The sequence below is a fragment of the Macadamia integrifolia genome, unplaced genomic scaffold (assembly GCF_013358625.1).
Source record: "Macadamia integrifolia cultivar HAES 741 unplaced genomic scaffold, SCU_Mint_v3 scaffold135, whole genome shotgun sequence".
In the NCBI taxonomy this organism is placed as follows: domain Eukaryota; kingdom Viridiplantae; phylum Streptophyta; class Magnoliopsida; order Proteales; family Proteaceae; genus Macadamia; species Macadamia integrifolia.
Genome location: NW_024868172.1, coordinates 307,650 through 323,265, shown reverse-complemented (window position 1 = coordinate 323,265; position 15,616 = coordinate 307,650). Strand labels below are relative to the sequence as shown.

The 15,616-nt window shown below is 41.3% G+C and overlaps 1 protein-coding gene across 2 annotated transcripts in view; it reads right to left on the bottom strand.

The window, feature by feature from the left end:
* LOC122063527 (tRNA pseudouridine synthase A) overlaps positions 1-12,352 on the bottom strand; it is a 69,736-nt gene extending 57,384 nt beyond the window's left edge. For both annotated transcript variants that reach the window (XM_042627226.1, XM_042627227.1), the window contains exons 1-2: positions 11,780-12,352; positions 11,576-11,680 (exon numbers count right to left, since the gene is read on the bottom strand). In XM_042627226.1, the coding sequence (XP_042483160.1) occupies positions 11,576-11,680; positions 11,780-11,919 (245 nt within the window). In that variant the 5' untranslated portion in view covers positions 11,920-12,352. The remainder of the gene's footprint in view (positions 1-11,575; positions 11,681-11,779) is intronic.
* Positions 12,353-15,616: the final 3,264 nt, after the last annotated feature.

The window sequence follows — 15,616 nt, the reverse complement described above, 5'->3', positions numbered from 1 at the left end:
TTTTTTTTTTGGATGAATAAATAATTCATTACCAAGAGAAATAATATACAAGGGAAAAAGAAAGAAAACGAAAAAAGGGGGGAAGAAAATACCAACACCCAAAGGGGCTCAAAAATGGGTCAAAGCCTAAAGACCCAACTACAAAGGGACAAATCAATGGGGGGGGAACAGTGGGGGAGATGATGGAGGATAGACCCCAGGAGAACAATGAGCTTGTTCCTTGGGGAGTCCCTAATGAGGTTGTGCCTGATAGTGCCAATTTTGGAATTGACTTCAGAGTAGATAGCATTCCAAATCCTTTTAAAGGAATGGGAGTTGGAAGTCCATCTCTCGCTCCATCCAAATGTGGTTGATGGTTACTGCAAAAGTGAATTTCCCTATAGTGTCACACAAGATAGAGCCGCCAAAAGTCATATCAATCCAAATTCACTCTCTAGACAAGGGAAGGGTGGGTCTAATGAATGGCCAAATGAATTGGAGGGCCTTCTTCCAGATTGAGGCAGAGAAGGGGCAAGAGAATAAAAGATGATTGACATCTTCAGAACTATTCCAACAGAGGCAGTAGGATGGGGAGACCTAGACATGTCTGCGGGAAAGGAAAAATTGGGTGGGGAGGCAATCAGTAAGGACACACCAAACAGGGAAGTTGTGGCGAGGGATGTGTCATTTGAACCAAACAGTTTTGTGCCAAGGAACAATAGGAGATTTGGTACGAATAAATTCCCAAGCAGAGTCCAAAGTGAAGGAGCCCGTGGATGAGGGCTTCCAAAGGACCTTATCATCTCTATCACGGTGCCCGGGGGGATGGGAGGAAGGGCCGACCAAATATTATCAAGAGGGCAGAGCGGGAAGGGGGCCAACCAAACGGGGAAAGAATAGAAGAGACCAAGGCGGATCTAGGAAGGCCGGAAGAGTAGATGAGTTTAGGCGAGATGAGATTGATGAGGATGCCAATAGGGTGCCAAGGGTCAAGTCAAAGGGAAGTGGAGGAGGCATTACAAATCGAGTGGGAGAGACCTCCGAGAGGGATGGACCTGGATTTGGGGATGGATTTCCAGATAGAGGAGGCAACCGAGGGGGGCCACCGACCAAAGGGAATCATCTTTTAGGGGGGTGGGAATAGATCCATGAGACCTAGATACTGCGATGCTTGGAGGCTATTTTCCAAATGAGCTTTCAGATGCCTATAAAGTTCATATCCTTGATGGATCGGAGGTCAAGACCCCCTTCGGATTTGGGGGAGCAGAATTTGAACCAGCTAATGGGGTGGAGGAATTTGGAGGAATCAGTTCCTTTCCAAAGGAAGGAGCGCAAATGGGAGTGAATGACTTTAGAGGTTGAAGCTGGGATGGAGAAGATTCCAGACCAGAAGAGATAGAGGGATTGAAGGACAGATTTGATGAGAAACAGCCGACCAGCATAAGAATTTGCAGCAAGCCATTTTATTCTAACTGCAGGCAGCTTCCCACGACTTTGGCTGCTCTTCTTCTCTTTCTCCTCTTCTCTTCGCTTCTCTTCGCTCATCTTTGCCTTGATCTAGTTGCAGGATCCTGATGTTCTAACATGGTATCAGAGCCTTTGTAATCAGATCGAGGTTTCTCCATCTCTCTTCTACTGATCTCTTTTTTTTTTTCAAACATTGTGGTGAGCAACCACCTATTGTTGCATCTACTATGATTTAAATAGCTCCTTTTCTCATCAATGGAGTGTTTTTTGTTTTTTACCTACATGGTGATCTATGGTTGCTGATCTGAAGTCTGTGGAGCAAGAGTCAATTTTCCCCATCCCTATAAAAGTCAGACTTTTAAGGGAAAACCCTACGAAAATCCTTTTTTTTTTTTCTCCTAGCGCCTGATTTCATGGGTATTTTGTGAGTGGTTGCTGCTATTTTGTATTAAATCTCCAAGATCTGTGGATCTACAGATCAGGTGAGATAGTTTTGGTTCTACTACATCAAATCCCTGCAAGATTGATTTTTTTCATGTATATATTGCTTGTGCCCTTTATTTTGTGAAGACTGCCCTACTGCTTTCTGGTTATTGATTTCAGACCTATATCTGCTCTATTTTGGTCATTTACTGCTGACCCTACTGGCCCTATTGCTCACAAAGTCCCTTTTTTTGGTTTTCAAACCCTACAACGCAGATCAATTTTGTTTCGTTTGCTGCTGGTTCTGATATTTTGCTGCTGTACCTGGGATAGTTGTTGCTGCTCCTATTTGTTTCTTCTCATTATGGCTGAGACCAAGTCGGCTATCTCTACTACGGAGAATGTGAATATCCAAATTACTTTTATCAAGCTTTAAGGGAGCGCTTTTTTTTCTCTTTTCTTTTTTCTTTTTTCTTTTCTTTTCTTTTTTTTTTTTTTTTTTTTTTTTTCTTTTTTTTTAAGGAAGCTCTAATTATTTACTATGGGCTAAGGCTGTGAGGGTTTACATTATGGCCAAAGACAAACTCAAGTATATTACTACTGGTCCTCATGCTTTTAATGACAAAGCATATAGCAAATGGTTGAAAGATGATGGTATCATCCTCATTTGGTTGTGGAATAGCATGGAGCCAAACATTGCTGCTAATGTTATGTTCCACACCACTGCTAAGGGTGTTTGGGACAACTTGAAAAAAACATAGCCTCAGAGAAGAATATGAATCCCATTTATGATCTTTATGAGAAGTAATTTCAGCTTCGGCAATCTGACAAGTGTTTACAGAATTACTACAGTGCTTTTAAAGGCATGGTTGAAAAGTTGAATGTTTTCCAGCCCCTTACTACTGAAATTGAAAAACTTAAGGCTCAACAGCATGAGTTCTTTGTCTCCAATTTTCTTAGCTGGTTTGAACTCTGACTTGAAGACTGTAAAAGGTCTTCTGCTTGCTAGAGAGATTGTTCCTACACTCGGTGATACTTATTCTCGACTTCAGTGTATTGTCCATCTTGTGGCTTGCCAAGACCTATTCCTCCTCCAAAAGGCTGTATGTCCAGTGGTCGTGGTTTTGATGGTCGTAGTGCTGGTGGACAACAGACAAATCGCACTTCTTGACAGTGTTCTTATTGTGGCAAGTCTAATCACATTGTTAATACTTGTTGGGCCAAGCATGGCAAGCCAAACTGCCAAAGTGGGCACACCAGTTAGCAATCATGAAGTGTCAGATGGTGTTATGGATACAGTGTCTTCTAGGATACCAAACCAGTTCCTCATCAGGTGGCTCATCTCCCAGTTCCTTGGTATGTGATGACGTCAACCAATTAAGCGGTGTTTACATAGTCTTGAGATACCCACTAATACATCTACTGGGGCTTCAACATCCATTGCTACATTAGCCCACGCAGGTCCTGCCCTCTTTACCACCATTGCTACTCAATGGATTATTGATTCAGAGGCTCCTGTTCATATGACTGTACGTCTTCATTGTTTAATTCATTTTCGATGAACCCCTATCGGGCCCCTCAAAACCCAGAAACCCACACCTTCTCCCCTGAAATGACCTGAACCCCTATCATACCCATCCTCCCTCTGGCAGTCTCACCCTCCGGACATCCTCAACCCTCCCCTCCTAGTCAGCAATGTACTTCTCCCACTCTAGACAATCCTGCCGATATTTCCACCCAAACCATTCCCTCCTCTTGCCCTCCCCCCCCCCCTTCTTCCCACCCTCCCTCTCTCCCTGCCTCCTCCCCTTTTTCCACCAAACCCTGGACCTCCACTATCAGCCCCTCCCCTCTCCCCTCCGGAGATGGACACTCCCTGGTCTTTGTTCCTCCTACTGTTATCAACGACAGAAAAGTGGGTCATTGCCCTCCAGCCTTCTCCATCCAGAAATTGCCAAATGGAAACACTGTGTGATTGGACATTTCTTGGGCAGCTGAACCCCATTCAGCATTGTCAAATTTTCACTCTCCAAAAAATGGCGTTTACTTAGACCGATGTCTAACTATCTTCTAGACAATGGAATCTTCTTATTCTAATTCACCTAAGAATCTAACAAGCTCACTGCTCTTGAAGGAGGTCCCCGGAGAGTAGGAAATAAACTTGTCTTTCTTCGTGAATGGGACCAGTACTCCATCCTCAGTAAAGTGGACTTCCACTTCGTCCCCATCTAGGTCGCTCTCCCAAACCTCCCTCTCCACTATTGGTGCATAAAGGGCCTTAGTGTAGTTAGCTACGTCATTAGGAAGCCTCTGTTTTCTAATCATAGAACCAAGCTGATGGATCGCTTAGCTTTTACTTATACCTATGTGGAGTTATCTGCCGATAAATTTCCCCCTACTCTGTCACTATCATGGAAGAAGATGGGTTATCCTTCATTCAACCTGTGCAATACGATTGGCTTCCACCTCAGTGTACTTTTCGTAAAACATTTGGTAACCATACTTACTAGGGCATGCTACCCTGCCTAGAATGAGACGATGGCTGAAGAGAATCCATGTTCAGAGATAACGAAACCCTCTGCTGATGACCCCCCTATGATCCGTGGTTGAAAGAAACTCCATCATCGGCGTCACCATAGCAGAACCCTTATGACGATCATCGTTACCCCTGTGATGCGGATCCGGGTTCCAAAATTGGAGTCAGATCGCTTAGGGCCCACTTAATTAATAGCACAATTTTGTAACCAAATACCAAAAGAGAATGGCAGTTCTGTAAATAGGTGGAAACTTCTAACAAGTAATGGCAGAACTATAATTTACTAGGACTTTAGGTCATGAAAAAAAATAAGGGAAAGGGAAGGTAACGTGAGTAACAAATGGGTAAAATTGGAATGACAAAAGAATAGAGAAAGTGGGAAATAGAAGTAAAAGACAGGGGTATAATAGGAAAACAGAACTAAAGGGAATTAAACCAAACTCACGATTCTGATATTAGGGGTTGTCTTCAACCTCTAGACAACCAAAGGGTCTCGTTGAACACCAAAGAAGAAGAAAACGAGCATCAGCCCTTAGAGCCTCTTTCAAAAGCTCTTAATCTCCAGATCTGGGGTTGCTGAGGCCTGCTGAGTCGACTCAGGACATTGCAGTTCAAGAGATCAGGCAGATCTAAAGTGCAGATTTCGGAAACAAGGAATCAGCAATAGTAACAGGTTCCACCATGGATGACAGGTAGATATCCTCACTGAGAAGGATTTCAACCACCAAAACCACAGGGCTTCTGATCGCCCAGGTTAGTAGATGCTTCTTCCAATGTTTCAGAGTTAATAGATGAATTTCAAGAGGGTTTTGATCCAACTGAAGGCCGTTGGGTGAGTTCAGAACAAAGTACTCCAAACGGGGAAAATCACAGTATGAAAAAATAAAAAAGGAAGAAGAAGAAAAGAAGGGAGAAGAAAGTGAACCTCAGAGAGGGAGGAAAAGAGGATCGGCAACCATGGTTCAGCCAAGCAAAAATATTCAATTTCAATCTTCAATTCTTCAAATCTCAATATGAGTTTTCTTCCATTACATGGCTATATAAAGAGAATCAAAACATAAAATTGGTTGTTTATTAAAATGGAAACTATCGTAATTGGCAACTGAAAATAAAAATTCAACCTAAATAAAAATACTACCAAACTTATTCTAGCTCTAAAAAAGAAAGAGAAGGAATCAAATCAAAGGCTATCTCAAGTCCAACGCCCAACTGCATCACCCTACCTGATGTAGATCAAGCTGTCAAAAGGAAAGTTCAATGTCGGCCAATTCTGGTTCAGATCTGGTTCAGTTTCAGCTATCAAACCAGCCTTATTTTTCTCTAATCGGGAGCAGACTTCAAACATCCCAAAATGCATTACACAAAATCAAGAGATGTCTGGGGATCATGAAAGAAATGGTTAACAATCCCTACAGCATAGGCAATATTAGACCTAGTGTGGGACAAATAGATCAATCAGCCAACAAAAATCTGATATTGTTCTTTATCGATCAATTCACTCACTGACTGTTGAGTTGATGGGTGACTTCCATGGGAGCATCTGCAAGCTTACAACCAAGCATACCAATCTCACTAAGGAGATCTAACACAAACTTCCATTGGAATATGAAGATACCCCTATCGGACCTTGGAACTTCGATCCCAAGGAAATACCGAAGAGGCCCAAGATCTTTAGTTTAAAACTCTGCTGCTAATAGGGCTTTGAGATTGGAAATCTCCTCATCATTGTTCCTAGTAATTAATATATCATCGACATAGACAATTAGAGAAGTCATCCGGTTACCTTTTCCCTTGATGAAGAGGGTATGATATGCTTGACTTTGTTTGTACCCAAAGCTTTTCATAGCTCTCATGAACCTGCCAAACCATGCCCTAAGAGATTGCATGTGCATGAGGCCATACAGTGACTTCAACTTACAAACACGACCAAGAGTGGATGAAGATACAAACCTAGGAGGAACATCCATATAGATTTCCTCCTCAAGATCCCCATTGAGAAATGCAGTCTTGGCATCCAACTATTAAAGATTCCACCCCCGATTGGCAGCAATGGATAGCAGTGCCCGAATAGTATTCATCTTTGAAACATGTACAAAAGTCTCTTGGTAATCAAACACATAGGTTTGGGTGAAACCTTTAGCTACCAAGCTTGCCTTGTACCTTTCAACAGTCACATCTGCCCTTTGATTGACAGTAAAGACCCATTTGCACCTGATGCGGTAAAATTTGACCAGCCGATCTCTCTTGTAAGACTGGAAACTCCACACTAGCCCTACACAAAGAGCAGACACGGGAGAGCCGGGCTGACCCGATGTGGGACTCTCCGATGCCTAAGTCAGAAAATTTCCACACCAGTTACTTAAGAGTACTTGTTGGATAAGAAGTGGTCGATCCCTTTTCTGGGGGCTTACCTTGCTATTTATAGGCCTTGAACCCTAGGGTTTTGCTTACGGCGAGTCCAGCTTTGACCAACGATCCCCCTCGTTTGATCCTGAGAATATGCCCAGATTCCAAAGAGGATCTTGCGGGTATCCCTCCTTCGTGAGCGTTTAGGACTCTTGAGTGAGAGTCATTCCGAGTTTTCAAGGGTGGTTGGACTCCTGTGTGCGGTTTTTACGGTCAGTGGTTCCTTGCTTCCCACATTCAGTTGGTTGTGTTGTAGTGGGTTACGACTTCTGCTAGCTCATGGTCTCAGTGGTAAGGGACCGAGGAGAGAGCTCCTCGTCAAGGAGGCCAAGACGAGAGATCGGCCTCAAGGAGACTAAGGCGAGAGGTCGGCCTCAAGGAGGCTGAGGTGATCGGTCTGCCTCAAGGAGGCTGAGGTGACCGATCGGCCTCAAGGTGTTTGAGGTGATTGGTCGACCTCAAGGAGGCCGAGGCAAGAGCTTGGCCTCAAAGAGACTTGAGGCGAGAGCTCGGCCTGGCATCTTGACCCGCTTGTGCTAATGTGATTGTCCGATTTTGGCACATCAGCACCCAACCAACTTCTTCCCTTGAGGAGGAGGGACAATTTCCCGGGTACCATTTTTTTATAATGCCAACATTTCCTCAACCATAGCAGCTTTCCACTTCTGATAATTAATGGCTTCTTTCCAACCCTGAGGAACAGACACAGAAGACAACGAAAAACAAAGGCCCTATAGGAGGGAGATAGTGATGCATAAGAAACAAAATGGGAAATTGGGTGTTGTGTACAAGAACAAACTCCCTTCCTAATAGCAATAGGAAGAGTGTCTGCCAAAGGAGCACCAATTACAATATTAATTAAGGAAGGCTCTGAGGGAGCAACAGGATTAACAAAGAATACCAAGAATGGAAGAAGTATTACCTGATAGTGGCAGATTCGAAGGGTACGGTTGGTCACTAATGGTGTCTTTTTCCTTGGACCTCCGAGTGTAAGTGACCACATCTCTTACAGGCTGATCTGGACAATCTGGTGGCTCCCACTGAACAGGAGACATACCACGAATAGGAGAAATATCAATAACTAAAAGAAGCTCTCCCTCAAGACTCTCCCCCTGAAGAGGTGGCGTGAAATATGCGTCGGCCGCATGAAAGTGACATATATGGTGAAATACAAGCTGAGTAGGAGAGTGATAACACTTATACCCTTTTTTAGAGGTCGACTAACCAAGAAAGAAACATCTCAAGGCACAAGGATTACGTTTGGAGCGAGAAGGAGAGGAGTTATGGGCAAAGTAGACACACCCAAAGACCCGAGGAGGGAGACTTTAAGCAATAGTAAGATAAGGGAGAAAAGAAATATGAGGATTGAAATTTAGCACACAAGAAGGAACCCGGATAATAAGGTGTGCAGCAGTGAGAACAGCATCGCTCCAAAGGCACTTGGGAATGCCAGTAGCAAATATGAGAGCCCGAGCGACGTCAAGGAGATGACAGTTCTTGCACTCAAGAAACCCATTCTGTTCAAGTGTCCAAACACAAAAGGTTTGAGAAAGAATTCCATAGGAGTTGAGGTATTGCTGAAAGGTACCATCTATATACTTCATGCCATTATCACTATGAAAGGCCTGAAAAGTGGCATTAAACTATGTTCGAATCATAGCATGGAAAGATTGAAAATAAGAGAAGGCATCAGACTTACTATGCAAGAGATACACCCTCGTAAGACGAGTGCAATTATTAATAAAAGTAACAAATCAACGAAAGCCATTCCTATCACTTGTCCTAGAAGGACCCAACAAATTTGAATCAATAATTGAAAAAAGAACATTACTTTTATTATCAGTAGGAGATAAGAGATCCATGTATGTTTAGCAAACTCATATACATCACACTCGGGTGTCCTAAAAGACGGTGCCATTAGTGGAGTTGAGAGAGAGAGAGAGAATTGTCCGAGCAAAGAGTATGTGTTGCAACAAGAGGAGGCACAGCCCATGGAGAATCCAAGTAATAGAGCCCATCACAGACCCAACCATTCCTAATCGTTGCCCCCATCAATAGATCCTGAAATAGGCAATGAGTAGAGAAAAAGTGAACAGTACAATTCAACTCCATAGTTAAACGATAAATGGAAAGAAAATTAGAACGTAATTTAGGGACATGCAAAACAAACAGAAGAGAAATAGTGTAGAAACAAGACACAAAACCTTTACTAGAGATAGGGGACAAGGAACCATCAGCAAAACGTACCTTATCCCAAACAGATTGTAACTACGGAAGACCTTAGAGCTACTTGGCATACGATCACAGTACCCAAATCAAGTAACCATAAGGCAGAAGTAGAGGAAAAACAAGGAAGGTGCCTAATTGAGCAAGATTGGACATAAGAGAGGGGGCAAGAAGAGTGCCTAACTGTATCATTATTTCTTAAGAGCAGCCATTTGATCCGAAGAGAACGATGTAGTAGTAGAGGCACTGTCAACAGTTTTGGATAGATGGGTCTGGGGGCCTTATCTTCCAAGTTTGCTATTAAGCCCACCTTTGGGACTACCATGAAGATTTCAAAAAGTTTCCCTAGTATAGCGAGGGCGACCACAATAATCACATTAAACAACCTCACAACGAGGGGTAAGCCCCTTAAAGGAGTCCCCAATAGCTGGAGTAGCCAGTAAAGTAGACAAAACAAGAACTATATCGTAATTCGTAACAAAGCAACAATGATCCTCAGACAGAACCATATTATATGTCTGAAGGAGAGTCGGAAAAGTGTCAAGGCCCAAAATCTGCACCAGTACCTGATCATACTTCGGATTGAGATTGGTCAGAAAGTCATTCCACACTCCTTCTGAAAGGTACCAGCATTAGCAGGACAACCCATAGGGTGCATAAGGTGATAGAAATCCAGTTGTTTCCATAGAGTGCATAAGGTGGAATAATAGGCAGTGGTGGAACGAACATTATGGCGGATCTCACAAATCTGAGTGCAGTTCCCCACTGAGAATAGGTTTGTTTGACTACATCCCATAGTTCCTTAGCAGAGTTTAACAAGACGAAGCTAAGGATTATAGTAGACACCATAGAGTTGGGTAGAAATGACATGAAAAGGGCATCATTGGCTAACTAGGTGTTAGCGACAGTAAGATCCGTGGGTTGGCTAGTATCTCCACTGAGAAGGCTAGGGTAGTCCCCACGGATGGTAAGTAGCCATGCATGAGACCACGTGAAAAGCTTTATTGTTCCAGGTTCGAGAGAGAACGAGTTGCCTGGAGGAGACACCACTGCTAGCATAATCAGCCACCGTAGCCATGGCTCAGCAGAGAACCACACGTGGAGGGAAGAAGTTGGGAGCAACACAGGTCGCAGAGACACCTGCAGTGAAGCGCTGCAACCAAGAGGGTGGGTCGCTATGAGGAGGCGCTAGGCAGCAGCAACGATAAGAGCGCTATGTGGTGGCAACGCAGGGAGACGCAAAGAGCAACAGTAGGGCGCCAAGCGATGGTGGCACAAGGAGGCGCAGAGAGCAGTGGCCACGCTAAGGCTCTAGGCGGCAATGGCACAGGGAGCAACAATGTAAAGAGGTGCTAGGCAGGAGTTGTGAGCAGCAACAGCTGAGGAGCAACGCGAGAGGAGGCACGACAGCGGAGCAGCGCGAGATGAGGCTCGGCGGTGCGGCATAGAGAGCAGCGTCGTAAGGATGCATGGTGGGGAGGCATAGGTTAGGGTTAGGTTTGTATGGAACTTTGTTTAGTCTACCATGCTAGACTAGGAGGCGAGGGCCCCTATGAGTGAAGAAGAAAACCAAAGAAAAAAAGGAATTTATGGTTTTTAGCTTGAATACCAAGTTGAGAACAGAGGTTTGAGAATGATTTGACTTATCAGTAATCATAAAGGTCATTCTTAGTTATAAAAAGAGGTTACACCAAATATGAAAGTAGGGTATCACTGAATAAGCATCCCTATCTACAACGACCACAGTAAATAGTAAAAGACCAAGGTAAAAGTAACAATGGTCATCTCAACAATATCTAATACACTTCTCTCTCTACCTAGCTAGTTAGTTAATAAAGTTGGTCAACATAAATTTCTAAAGCAAGGATACTAAAACTCTGGTCAGTGATCTAGGAACACAGAAGAAGGGATTTTGAAGAAACAGAGAAGGAAAGTCACAACAAAGTTATCACAGAAGCCCCCACCTCTCTCTCTCTCTCTCTCTCTCTCTCTCTCTCTCAAGAAAATAAACTCGCAACCTGACCCTGCCTCAGGCCACAGCTCATTTTTACTATTTATTCACTTACAAAATTCTTTCTTCAAACGAAATAAATAACCAAGAATTGTTAATAGCATCAACAGAACTTTATAACTCATTCCAAATTGTGAGTATCAGAATGAAAACCAGAGATAAATGTCACCATATACAAATGCATAATGGACTTCTTTTATCCTTATATGGAAAGTCATTTGACACACTCAATTCTAAGCACCCAACAATGAAAAAGGACCTGTAATCCAATCAGAAATTTGGGGTCTCTACCTGTCAAAAGAAAATGTAGTAATAATATTAATTTACTCAACTATATATTCAATAAAATTCAATAGTTCACTCATAAGATGAAGTCATAAGACTGATTTACATTAAGTAACAAAGCCGGATAGAATTCAAGAAATATTTGAGTTTCATAAATTTGATAACCAGAAGCAACAACCAATCATTGAAGACGTCAAATATGCTTCAAGCATCCAAAATGAAAATTAACTGTTAAGACCCACCTCAGGTCCAAACAATTCAAACAAGGAAATCGCCCGTTCACTAGATTCAAGTAGAAATCAGTAACTTGTTGCCATGGCCTAGTATACATGAACTGATAACTTTCCCTGTCAAAACAAGAACATCAATAGTTTGGATAAATTCATTAAAAAGAGGGGGGGGGGGGGGAATTCTACATCGACCGAAGTGGTATACATAAACCACACCTTGCAGTCCACCTCGCATACTTGCAGGGATCGGTATGATTGTAGTGCGTATAAACAGTCTTTTCAGTTTGATTTTCCATCACGGAGCTTTGAATCCGTCCTATAGCTGTGATCAAATTTCCCCTCGCGTAAGTTAGCATCCAGTTCTACGGAGCTTTTAGGCTTTGTTTGGATGTCAAGAAAATAAAAGAAATCCGTAAAAAATTTTGACGATGTTCTTGCCCTTGTCAATTTTCCGGGCGTTAGGAATGTCTTCCAACGGCGAAAAGATTCAGAAGTCAAAATTTGAAACAGCCTGGGAAACGACTCTATTTTCTTGCACTGCAGCAAAAATAATGTCACCAGCTGGTCGAGAAAAAAGGGTTCGGCCAGAAATTTTCAAAACAGAGAGAGGAAGGAGAGAGTGAGAGCAACGGAACAAGGAAGAGGGGTGGAGAGGGAATAACAGAGCAGGGAGAGCGGGAGTGAGTGAAACAGAGGCGGCGAGAGAGAGAGAGAGAATGAGGGACAAGGGGAGAGTTGGGTACCAGATTTGAGTGAAACAGAGGCGGAAGGGGAGAGAGAGAGAATGAGAAAAGGGGGGGATAGTTGGGTACGTAGGTATTTAGTTCTCCGAATAACTCGCGACCCAACGGAACTTTTACGAATTTTATGAATAATTCGGTTCGAATTCAAATCAAATAAAAAATTTCTGAAAAAATCCCGACTTTATGGATTTTTTTTTAAATTCGTGAATAATTCTTCTGAACTGAATTTTATTCGAATTATAATTGAATTTTATCTCACTAAAAAAAATAAACTTTAAAATAAGTCAATAAGACTTATAAATAATATGATTATTATACATTTATTATCCTAATATTACTTTTATTCTTGTTTTTAATTGAAATTGATAAAGCTTATCTTTCCTGAGGTAATCTCACTCTTCTATCAAAAAAAAATCTCTCACTCCATTTCAGTTTGACTAGCCGTTACTCTCTCTCTAAGTAAACATGCATAGTGGATGACGTGGGTTCAGTTGATTTTGTCCTCAATCCCCTCTTCTCGGTCTCAATCTCTCTCTTTGATTCAATTATTTGAGTAATAAAAAACTAAATATGTTATTTTTTATCTTTAAATTTTAAAATAACATTCGAATTTTTTGTCCACTTTTATTTCTATAAACGAATAATTTTCGAATTCAAATCTGAACTCGAATTTTACTATCCCTGCTTTTTTTACTGATATTTTGATTGAATCGTTGAATTAGTAAACCGATATATTCCAAATAGTTCTTCATCCGAATTAAAATAACTATGCCGCTCTTAGGATTTTCATATATTATGTACCCTTTTATATGAACATTTAAAAAAAAAAATTAAAGAGAAAGGAATTGGGTAACCGTAACATCCGTGATGCATGATAAAGTTTTTTTGTTTTTCGAAAAAAAATTAAAGATTAAAGTAAATGAATAAGTACATTGTTGTCACAATAACCAAGAGACTTAGACGATTTGTTGAACATAGTTGGTGAGCTACTCTAGCCAAAATAACCACCTCATTCGTAGGCATGAAACAAAAGGACAAATTTTGAAGAATATTATACGCATCCAAAAATAAAGGGGCCTCAAAGGCCATGAGGTGGTTGTTAGGTCAAAAACTAAGTGCTCTAAATTTTCATAATTGTTATAGATTTCCTTGATGCTTCGTGAGAGAAATTTTCCTAGATAAAAAACAAATTACCCAACCACAATATTAAGACAAGGATTCAAAACAATGGCACAAATCATAATAATAAAATTTGAGTTTGGTATTTCTTAATGTTTAGGGTGGATAGAGTTTATCCACAACAAAATAGGAGAAAGGATTTTATAGGGATTTGGTTTCTCTTTTTTGAAAATTACGTTATTTGTATAAGACCATATAAAATAGCATATAATAATGAAAATGGAGAAAAAATTATTCATAGTATTTCCAAGGATAGAGATGGAATTAAAAAAACATAATTTTTTTTTTCAAAAGATGAAGCAGTCAGAGAAGTAGTATGTATACCCAAAGGGCTGGCAATCAAAATACACTTGGAGAACTTGCAGGAGAGAAGAATGTGCCACAAAGATTCAGGTTGGTTATGACAAAAACTATAAGTGGACTCGACATGCATTTATTTCCCCCAATAAATCTGTGTGAATGCCTCTGTGGGAATTCTCTAAAATAAGATCTTAAATTTTGGGTGGATATGGAGTTTTCAGAAGTATCGCCACCAATGTGAGCATAAAGATAAGCATGCACATGGATTGGATGATCCAATCCGGTTGGTAGGCATACTAGAAATAAAAACTTAGCATCCAGTTTAGTGGTTAAGACACACCTATTTTGAAAAGTGGCACCATCAATAAACAAATAGAGAGCACAAGGGAATTTTTAAAATATTAGTTATAAGAGATAATGAGATAAATGATAGAAGGAGACTAGTATTCCAAGAGTTCCCAATAAGCATATTGTCACACCCTACCCTCCATATGGCACAGGTATGTAGCATTGGAATTTCCAATCCAATCAACCTACCAATACACAGGATCCCAGATGCAGTATAGTAACCAAACCCACCTTTCAACTAAATAACTAAATCAGAGTACGCATATAATATTATAAGAATCATAGAATATGAATTGTGACCTTCTAAGAATGATACAGGTAATATTACAGGGCCACATGAATGAATCCACAGTTTACAATAAATATAAGATAAATTTGACATCTAATTCTATAATACATAATTTACAGTGTAAATTAATAAATATTCCCCTGCAAGTGTCCAGTAATTACGTCTTTACATCCGAAAAAATCACTAGTTTATCATAGCTTCAATCCAACATCTGAGAATGGATATCAACGGGAGGGGGTGAGCACGTCATGCTCAGTAAGGGGTGGGGGCATGCAAGCACACGCACACAAGTCATGAATGATAACATCATCTCATACGCAAGCTTCAGATGCAACATCCACATGATTCATTTAATTATTTATATCTATATCTATTCTAATTACTAAGTCTCAGCCTATGGGCATAAGTGCTATAAGCAACGTAGGTGGCATTCCCTACCCTGTACGTTGGGTCTCAGGAATACAAACTCGTTGTAGGCAGGAGCCAGCCAGTCCCGGTTAGAGCCTTGGTCCCTCGGCTAACCCCTAAATAGTAACCCCTGACATCATAGTCCCTGTCAGAGCCTCGGTCCCCCATGTGTCTGACAGTCATGCGTATAGTATGTTGTACCATGTTGTGCCCTCTCAGGATACAGCACATCGTATATGAGTGTAGTAGTCCTACGCGACATACCACTGAGTGAGATTAGCCAATACCTGACCCCCTTATTGGCAAGGGGTTATAGAAATGGGATGTGAGCCTAACCATATGCATCTATATGAATCCATAGCATCCAAACATGCAATTGGGACCATAGCTGTAAAACTGACCTCTGAGCCCATGGTACAGGATAGATCCTCTGCCACACTGTTCCACAGACCATCAATATTACAACCATCTCCACATACATAAATCTGTGGTCCTAGCTGTAAGACTGACCTCTAAGCCCATGGTACTGGACAAAATCTCGGCCACACCGTGCCTCATACTATCAATATTATATCCAACACCACATAACTTTCATACTAAGCATCCACAAAACCATGATCACATCCATGTTGGTAAAACATGCATCATGTGAAATTATATAGTTGTATATATAAAATATAATCATAACATAATAGTCATCATATATCACATGAGCATGCAAGATTGAAAAGATAGAAACACTCCATAAAATAAATCAAGCATCCACTAACCTGAATTTCCCAAATC